General features: G+C 33.8%; 1 protein-coding gene across 1 annotated transcript; it reads right to left on the bottom strand.

The window, feature by feature from the left end:
* Positions 1–262: 262 nt before the first annotated feature.
* LOC105180716 (uncharacterized) lies at positions 263–10,097 on the bottom strand. Its single transcript, XM_011136962.3, has 16 exons — positions 9,903–10,097; positions 9,593–9,635; positions 9,349–9,477; positions 9,002–9,212; positions 8,355–8,878; positions 8,052–8,244; positions 7,742–7,963; positions 7,313–7,542; positions 7,037–7,204; positions 3,549–3,680; positions 2,328–2,538; positions 1,644–2,158; positions 1,367–1,544; positions 1,052–1,273; positions 686–915; positions 263–613 (listed from the first exon to the last, which is right to left on the bottom strand). The coding sequence occupies exons 1-16, from the start codon at positions 9,959–9,961 to the stop codon at positions 446–448; spliced, it is 3,435 nt and encodes a 1,144-aa protein (XP_011135264.2). The 5' UTR covers positions 9,962–10,097; the 3' UTR covers positions 263–445.
* Between the last annotated feature and the right edge of the window lie 362 nt (positions 10,098–10,459).

The following is a 10,459-nucleotide window of genomic DNA, read 5'->3' as shown; positions in this document are numbered from 1 at the left end:
GTTTTCAGCTCTCTCTTCCATCCCTCTCTCTCTCTCTCTCTCTCTCTCTCTCTCTCTCTCTGTCTCGGCTCCGGATCCAGAAGAATATTCTTCTTCTGTCACTGTTTATCTATATCGATCTTCTATCATCTACTCAAAACGAATAATCGAATCGATAGATCGGTCTCAAATCGATTTTTCGTATAATTTTTTGGTGAGTGCGCGCGATCGCATTAATATTATTTAATATTATTATTGAATAACACAACTCATTTTCTGTAGAAAAATACAAAATATTTATTATCGAATATATCTGTGGTACACGACGCGCAAATTATATAAAGAGATTACCGACGACAATTTCCACCTTTTGCAACAGCCGTGAGTTGAAGCCCGCAAATTGATTATTATTTTAACGGTATTACTTGTACATTGGTTTGTTTAAATTCGCGTTGTTTGAATTTTATTATGATATAAATTGTTGATTATAGTTCACCAAATGCAGAAGTAGCTTCCGATCGATTGCGCCGCACGATAGGCGAGGCATACTAGATATGAATATCACACCTCCGTGTAGGTTTTTGTCGATCGGCAAATTTCTCGCCACCAAATCCATCAGCTCCTTTTCCATCACCTGAGACACGACGCGTAGCGTTGAGAAGTAATTTTCGAAAGGGTAATAATTTGTTCACAAATATATCTTTACCTGTAATTCCGGCTTTATCGTAACGCACGCAACTGGATGCTGGCCGTCGGCGCAATGCGACAAAGGTATTACGACGACTTCGTCTACAGCTTCGTGACATTTTATCACATTCTCGAGTTCTATTGCTGAGATATAACAGTTTCTGTATCTGATAACTTCGTCGACTCGACCGATAATGAAGAGGTCTCCCTCGTCGTCGTAGTAGCCTACATCGCCAGTACGAAACCATCCTGAGGAATACTCGTTAATTTTTTTATCAAGGATTGACGCTATCGTTGACTTTTACGGACTTTGCAGACCGAACAATATTAGCTTACTAAATTATAATTACATAGGTGTAGACAAAATACTCGTTGTAACACCCACCGTCTTTATCGATTATCCGATCAGCTTTATCTTTGGGATCCTTGTAATAGCTAAACATCATGCCGTCACATTTGCAACAGATCTCGCCACGCTGGTTTGGGCCTAACGATTCCTTACTATCCAAATCGACGATCATTAAATCAACATTTACCGCTACGCGGCCGGAAGAACCGTATTTACTGGAGACCTGTTGGTACGCGATCATACCTGTCTCAGGTAGACCTGAAAATATTCGCAAAGATCATAGTGACGGCTTTAGCTTTAAACCATTTCTCATGGCCATTGTCCATTATCGTAATACGCAATTGTACGTACAGTATGATGTTAGAATACGGATCTTTGGCAACGTTCTTATGAGACCTCTATGAACATATGGTATGATGGGACCATCGCTGATTATAATTGTTTCTAAGTGTGAGATGTTGTATCTTACAAATACCCCAGACAGAAAAAACTCTTTGCATCTTTTACTATCCATTATCAACCAGTTGACCTAACAGAGAATATTTCATTAAGTGTTTTCTCAAGGCGAGCTCCTCGTGTTATCCTCTTGTAACACTTTCTTTCTATTTTACTGCTATTTTTGTAATACCTTGTGCTTCTCTAAGGTCTGGCACACCTTGTCAGGGTAATCTTTTGTGAATTCCGGGACGTTAATTATTGTCATATGCGAGAGTATTGCACGCATCATCAGCACCAGATAAAAGGGATGAGTGCCAGACTCCAACCACATGCCTATCTTATTAGCGCTCATAGCAGGTATCTGTTTGTTCCTCGGAGACTTAAAGATTGTGCAAGGAATATTCACGGATTTGGGAGTGTCGCCTTGGTTGGAAAATACTATCATTGAGTTCCAGATCGTCGACTTCATATGTTTGACATAATCTTCGTCATTATTGTTCAATACCAAGTCTTCTATTGGTCTCACTATTGTCGATAGCTTCAAGAAATATTCATTGGATAATTCCTGGACAACAGGCACTTTTACGAGTGTGATTTTCAGGTGAAGTCCCAATTCCAATACCACTTCGTAGATTATTGGAGCTATCTTGTCACTGGTAAAGATTATCTTTGGCATGACTTGCGTGAGGAAGTGTCGTATGCGTGCTGAAAATGTTCCCCGGTAAGAATAAAAAATCGGCTTTTAACAAATATACTTATTGTCAAATTAATTTACAATTGTCAAATTAAGTTACAACGACAGCGCAACATGATTTTATGTGTTTTTATGTGATTTTATGTGATTTTATGAATTTGACGGAAAGTCAAGGTATACCTTTATCGAGGTGCCCATGCCACGGGTTTACAGTAATGCCGCAATACATGCACGCGATAAAAGGTGTAATCGCATTTAACATATTATCTGTGCATAGTACTATTACATCGCCTGATACAACAGATTGCCGTTGGAACCATAAAGCCAGTATCATAGTCTCCATTCTGATATCCCAATATTTTATACTACGGTCGGGATCTAGTGGATTTATCTGTGTACAAGACATGCGTTAATGTATACAGGGTATTTTAACAGGGTGTTCTATTTTAAATGAGCCAGACAAAAATCTCGAAAAATATATTCAGAAAAAGATACTAAGGAACATTTCAGACAAAAATTGTATGGATTCAAAGAGGACATAAAACAACTATATCATTACTTTTCTTAAATAAAAATCCCAATTTTTTATTATATCAACTTTTTCCACCAATCAATTTGAACAACTTTTATTTGAAACATTTGTTTATTTATTTAATATTTTTTGAGATTTTCAAGGAAAACTTTTTCAACATTTAACTTACGATATTTCCCTAATTATTTATCGAAAGAAAAAATAGTACTAGACTTTTTTACTTTATTTAGTCTGAAGAATATATTGTTACCCTAACTTTTATTAATTTATCTTTGGAAATTTCAAAATCATCAAATTAACAAAGTTAGAGCGCTATTCTAACAATATGTTTTGGAGACTAAATAGAGTAAAAAAGTCTAGTCCACCACTTTTTCATCCGATAAATAACGAGATATCGTAAGGTAAATATTGTAAAAGTTATCAAGTTCTTCTTAAATATTTAAAAAAATATTAGGCAAATAAAAAAATGTTTCAAACAAAAGTTGTTAAAATTAATTGGTAGAAAAAGATGATGTAATAAAAAATTGGGATTTCCATTAAAAAAAAATTGATCAGTGAATATCTCAAAAGTGGCACCATAAAACAAAAACGTAAAAACAAAATGATATAGTTGTTTTATGCCTCCCTTAAAATGATACAACTTTTGTCTGAAACGTTTCTTAATATTTTTCATATTTTTCGAGATTTTTGCCTGGCTCATTTAAAGTAAGAAACCTTATATATTTCACAATTATCAAAGAATTATCAAAGATTTTTTAAGGTATGTACATCGTTAGACGTTATTAATTAATTAATGCCTTCTCAATATAGGCATATTCGAGTGCGTGCATGTTGTGTCGGAAATATATTTTATTATCAAAATATGTTACCAGACAAATCTTATCCTGTTTGCTGTGAAAGAAGGAATTTATAAGTTGAAATCCGATATGCTGAATATTTTTAATAGTTGCATCTTTTTCACCCTTTAAGATGTAATTTGGAGGTGTATATGCAGGTGCTTCCTAAAAATAATGTTAGCGACAATATATTTTATTTTCACGGCTTTCAGAAAAGGGACTTGTGTTCATCTAAGTACGCGCAATATGTGTATATTTATTCGTTTCTACGTATGCATTGACAATACATGTCATGTAAAATAATACATGTGTTTTACCTTGTGTTGTATATTACTGGCTAATGTATTCATTTCACTTGCTCATCCGTTCGCACTTTTATCGTTATCCTGTGCATCAATAAGATTAAAATTGATTTTATACAAAATACAGTTGTAGAAACATATGCTTGGTTGCAGGTCGATTTGACCTTTGATTTCTTTTTGATACATTTCGGAATGTAGTCGACATGTCTAAAAAATTTCTAAGAGAGTTTGCGGGAAATTATTAAGACAAAGGCTTTTCTATTGGATGTGTGGAATTTACACTTTTTATTTGAACTTTTGTTGCCAGTGGACGAATGTTTTCCAACTGAAAATCATTCATCGCGTGCACAGCACAATATACATATATACACAATATACACTGGAATGTGATACTTTATATTAGGTTAAATGTAGTTTGATCTAATTTAATTAAATCTGGATTATACATCATGACAAAATAAAGAATATATGTTCTTTGCAACAATAAAATCAAATGCCTCTGCATGAGCAAGCATTAAATTATAATTTATGTCGTATACGACATGGTTTTTGTGTAACTGTCTATTCAATGATTATGCATCGTATACCTATGTTTAGCACACGTGAATTAATGTACATGAAAGTGAGAGTGAGAGAGAGAGAAAGAGAGAGAGAGAGAGAGGAGAGGGAGAGAACGAGAGAATAACTCTCAATATTTTAATATGAAAGTTTCGGTATTTATTTAGACAACTTTTAATTTGTGTCTATAGGGAGATATGTTTATAAAAAAACTTATTATAATTAATAGACAAGAGGAAAAAAAATATGACGTGAACAAAACAAAGTTATAGTTTACATGACTTTATATAATGCCGGTTGTATATAAGAAAAATAAACCTTTTTAAATTTGTGGCTCAAACCGTGTGAAATGTGTTCTGAGGGGAACTTTTGTACATTCTTCCAAACCGTTAATAACAATTTCACGGGCAGTATGGCCCTTCTGTCGAAAAAAGTGGTTTATAGAAGCAAGAAGTCCGAAATAAATAATCAAAAAACAAGTCTGAAAGTTGGAACGATGTATGGAGGCATGCATAGATAATGAGCCGCGATTAGTCACGAAAAAATAAAGCTTATTGTTCGTAGTATGTTACATAGATTTTGAAATATATCTGCTTAATCATAAAAGAAATATCTAAAATTAAAGGAATTAAGATGTAAAAGAGCCGAGACTCACCAGAGTATTTTCAGTGATTATCACGCGTCGAAGTGTTTCGCAGTCGTATTAAAACGTTACCGTTGTCTCGAGTTACGACGCGTTGTGTGTTTTTGTTTTCACGTAAATAAAGGAACTTGTAAAGTGTACCTATAAAATGTAGCGACGCTAAACTCGGAAATGTCAGCCAATCAAAGCCTTGAAACTGGACCGAAATCACAGTATATCCAGTTGCGACACTCTCTGTCAGCATTTTTGATGTTAGTGTAACTAAAAATGAATTACATGTGCGCAACTTTGTCACCCAACCAATAGTAAGCAAAGTCCTCTTGAGCTTTGAGCGCTAAAAGGAAGGTTATTATACGGCGTTCAAAACATTTGCAACATTTAATGAATCGTATTTTATATGATTTAATAAAAAATTTTATATGATTTAATAAAAATTTAAATAAATATATATATAGGGAGAGAAAAAGAGAGAATTCGCCTATTAAAATGTTATTTTTTATCACAATGGTAAACTTTTCTAAAAATAATGGATAACGACAGCGATAATATCTTTATGCATTTTCATTAATCTTACAAAATGAATCGTATTTTATATGTAACTTACTTTGGATGCCATATCTCTGACGAGTTTTGTATCCTTCCGTATACATGTTACCACGCTAATAATATCGGTAATAGTTCTAATTAAATTTCTCAGGATAATAATACAGTATACATAATTATTAGCAGTTGCAACTATTGTTGCGTATCATTAAGTTTGAATATAAATATACTTGTCATTTTCTTTAAGGAAATTCATTTATATGACAATATGCGCATATGCATGTTCGCATATGAGATGTAATGTATGGGATAATTTTTCTCTTTTAATTAGAGTATGAACTTTTCAATTTTTATTTACTTAAAGTCATTTTTAATTCTACATCAAATGAAACGATGTGTGTAAAGTACTCAACTTTATTCTAATTGCCAAAAAAATAAAAGAAAAAATGCAAAAGTATGACATAATAAACTTGACTTTATTTAGATCCTGATGTTTTTAGAATATTATATATATATATATATATATATATGTAAAGTTAAGTTATATATATATGTAATATAAAAGTAAATATGTGAGATGAAACTGCTTTAGCGAAATCAAACTTTACAAAGTGATTTTGTTTTAAATGAAAGTAGACGAAGGAATCAGAGCACCGATTAAAAGAGGACAGAGGCATCTTTTAAAATATGTTTAATTAAAGCGCAAGGATTTATTATGCATGGATAAGGAAAATAATATTATATATAATTGTATAAATAATGAAGAGGAATATTTGATTTGATGGAAATAAAACCTAAAACATAAACGAGATGCTCGTAAAGCTAGAACGTACTAAAGTACGTTAAATTAATACAGAGTTCTCTGTATCGTAACCGTGTAAGAACGTTATGTTGTCTCGTCCGCACTAAACTACTTTCTTGAAGTAAGTGGTTTATTTGTAATTGGTTTCAATGTCGATGATATTATTACCTATTCTTCAGGAGAGATCTCAAGATCTATCCTGTCATTCCGTGATCACGCGGGAAATATAAATTTCACGTAAATTGGTAATTTTGGTGATGAAAAATACACACGACAATCGATTGAAAGTTTATTATCCTAAAGTATGTATAGGGGCGTTGTGCGTAATATTTTTCCTGTTGAAATTTCTCGGAAACAGTTATTTATTGCGAAGAAATTCTTAATTCTCTAATTGTGAATTATTTTAATTAATATCGTGATAATATCATATATACACTTTCGTTCATCTTTACATGTAGTTATTTTCTATAACACGCGCATCTCTACGGACACAAATATTTAATATTGGACACATGTGCTACAGTTTATGTTAATTATAGAAACTTAATAGTGTCTAAGTGTTAAATTCATAATATTCTTTGTTATATGGATGTATAATGTTTTGTATGTAAACAAGCTTGTATCTTTATTATTATTTTAGTGGCGTTGACTCTAATGAATGTATTTATTAGGGTATACAATATTCATCATATTTCTTCTTGTATACACGCCGAAGGTAACTCCGATCGACATTGCCATCAGAACCATGCGGCATTCGATCCAATATCATCACGCCGCCTCGAAGTTGCATGCAGTTCCACAATTTTTCCGCCGCTATATTCTCTATGTCTTTCTTCTTCATCTAAAATACAGCATGCTTTATTTAAATAGAATATCTTGGTTTTTAGAGAAATAAGAAAATAATAAGAAAAGAATATGTAAGAAACAGAGGATTTCTCAATGTCCTGACCCGTTCTCCCTTCTTTATCGTAATAAATGCCATTGGATGCTCCGTGTCGACATTGTGCGGCATTGCCACTACAGCGACTTCATCCACGGCAGGCTCTTCTTTTATTATTTTTTCAATTATTGTCGGTGAGAAACAGAATTCTCTGAAGTTGACGAGATCCTCGACCCGATTAGTGACGTATATATCACCATCCTCGTCGTAGTAGCCTACGTCTCCGGTGCAGTGCCATCCTGAGGAACATGTAACGTCAGTTAGCAAAGAGGAAAAGTCGTTTTCATGTGGAGATTTTCTTTTCTTGCCCTCTTATTTCTTTATAAATGGCCCGCATAGTTGCTTACTGTCTCCTTTCATATTATAGACTATAATATTTTATATGAAATTCCCAGTCATATGTACAGTCAATCACAGACGAAGCTTCTTGCAACCTACCCTCACTATTTGTCACGCACATATTATTTACATCGTTAGTGTCATAATATTTTTCCGAAACGCCCCAACAGTTGCACCAGATGTCACCAGGCATATTAGGGCCTAACGGCGTCTCGGACATGAAGTTGGTGATCTTCAAGCGGACATTTTTTCCCACATGACCGCTAGATCCAGGCTTTCTGTTGAATTTTTGAAAAGAGATTATGCCTGTTTCCATCTTACCTGGAAAGATCCAAGCTCTATCGTGACAATTTTATGGGACATTTCACCACCAGTGGTTTTCGGAGGTAATTATAACAATTATACATACCATATAGTGACATAATAACAGTGTTTTTACCGCAGCAAATTGGCAATAGATTGGTGAGTTCTGTATAAAAAGAAGGATCCATTCTCGAGCCGTTGAATATTAACAATTTTAAAGAAGACACATTAGATAGCAAAAGGCCTCCAGAATCCAAAATCGTTTGGCACAGATTAGTTTCAAGTCGCACCCAATTTACCTGAAATAGATGCAAGAATTTTGTACTTTATATACACTGTCTTTCTATATGAGACTATATATCTTTTTTTGGCTATCTTTATTCCTGTGTGTATGTGTATATACAAATACCTCATACTTCTTCATGACTGTGCACATTTTTCGCATGTCGTCTCCTTCAAATTTAATTGTCTGTTTATATTTTAGTATCGAATGAATGGCTATTATCAGGTTGGGAAATAAATATAGAGGTCCCACCCACATGCCTGTGCTGCCATTTAATGCAGCAATGAATTCCTGGTTTATCAGTGACATAACTGCTTTATGAGATATCCTTACGGCTTTATTCAGATCATTAGAACCGCGAGTATATATTATCGCCATGGTCTCTAGTCTGAATTGATCTAATTCTGTGCAAGTAAAGCAATCTACTTCCATCTGGTTGTAATATTCATCTATACGAGAAATGAGGCTCTTGTAAGTAAAAGTTGTAACTGAAGAAGACTCATTGAATAAATTCGATGGTAACACGTCGAGTAACACTGACAGAACCATCCGCATATCATCCTCTTTATCAGTAAGTTCTGATTCCTGGGGTTGCATCTTGTCGAAGAATATTACCTTCGGACGGGTACGCACAAAATGATACGAAATGTCTAGAAGGATGTCGTGGTGATTAAAGTGAGATACCATATGATATATTAAATAATTGTCAAACTAAGTCATACGACAATAACCGAATAAATCGCACGAAGAGTCGGGAAGAGTTAAGTCTGTACCTTCATTTGCGTGTTGATTGTATTTCAGCACTATCGGAACAGCACCGATATACAAACACGCTAAAAGAGCATACATTCCAACATGATGATTCGTGCATATTCCTACCAAGTCTCCCGGAAAAATATCTTCGTTTTTCATCCATATTGCTAATTTCACACTTATGTTTCTTATCTCGTCGAATGTAATTTTTTTTCCCGTCTCTGCGTTTATCTATAAAACGTGCCAATCGATGTAATTCATTAATCTAAGGTAACGTAACGTAAATTCTCGCTATAAGTAAAAGATCAATCGACTTATACATCACTTATACATGCATAGGTATCTTTTTCGTGTAATTACGTAATACCTGCGCAATGTGATTCGGCTGAGATTTAAGGGTTTTCAGAATTAGTTTTCCGATGTTCACGTTATCCAAGTCTTCGCAGGGAATTCTTTGACCTATCAAGACGTTGTCTTTTACCGTGAATGGAACATTCTACGAAAAAAAAAGTTGGATCACAGTATTTGCGATTAATTTAGCTTCGATAATAAACATTTCCGCTAATTTTTTAAAACGTTTCTCGTAATACGTTATACACCTTACAACTTACCTCATATGCCATGTTGCTGAAGAATCCTATATCTCTCGTTCGCCTGTATTATTATTGTATTAGTGATATTAGTAACGATTTTACTATAAAGCCAACGTATCACGCGGTATTACGGAATTACATGCAGTGGACGAATGATTCTATGTTAAGTATAAAAATATGCAATTTTTTATTCTTCTACTGATGTGAATTTGCTTGAACTTTCTGTTAATATATAGACGCCCGGGGATTATCTATTTCGAATTGCACACTCGAACTATCTAACGTGTCAAAACGGTGTATTTCAACGGCGCGAAATATCGGAGTTAACCTCTTGTATATATATATCCCTATAACATCCCAGACCGCACATGTCCAAAACTGGGTCATAAGACGTCTTTAAGACATCTTTAAGTCGTCTTTAAGTGTCTGAAAATAAGACATCTTTAAGTCGTCTTAAAGACGTCTTAAAGACGTTTTATGTCCCAGTTTTGGACATTGTGCTGTCTGGGATTTCTGTTACGGTGCTAAAGACAACAAAGCAAATGGTATGTATATATATAATGAGATATAGTCTTAATGTACACAACTTTGATGTATATGTCCGTCACATCAGCGGATAAATATATCTGTACATCTATAAGTAAAATTAGCACGGAGGAAAATTGTTTTATAAATTTTTCACATTTTATATGGTAGTAATTTTTCTTTCGAAATGAAATTGGGGAAGAAGAGAGAAAATAAAGAGAGATCGAACATATATTGATGTTATATAAATCAAGGAAAGGATACAAACAATATGTACCTGAAGTATACAAAATTAGGGGGTAAATATTTATTGTGCATAGACTAAGTGAAACAATATTGGGTACTGCATAAATAATGGAA

Source organism: Harpegnathos saltator, unplaced genomic scaffold, assembly GCF_003227715.2.
Source record: "Harpegnathos saltator strain DR-91 unplaced genomic scaffold, Hsal_v8.6 scaffold507, whole genome shotgun sequence".
Taxonomy (NCBI): Eukaryota; Metazoa; Arthropoda; class Insecta; order Hymenoptera; family Formicidae; genus Harpegnathos; species Harpegnathos saltator.
The sequence above is the reverse complement of the archived record's forward strand: the minus strand, read 5'-3'. Positions and strand labels throughout refer to the sequence as shown.

Bases quoted from the DNA above. Each gene is read 5' to 3' on its own strand.
- LOC105180716 (XM_011136962.3), bottom strand. From the start codon at position 9,961: ATGACCCAGTTTTGGACATGTGCGGTCTGGGATGTTATAGGGATATAT. The intron at 7,205-7,312 runs GTCAGGACATTG...GCTGTATTTTAG, and splicing joins CGATAAAGAAGGGAGAACGG to ATGAAGAAGAAAGACATAGA. The intron at 614-685 runs GTAAAGATATAT...GTCGTGTCTCAG, and splicing joins CGATAAAGCCGGAATTACAG to GTGATGGAAAAGGAGCTGAT.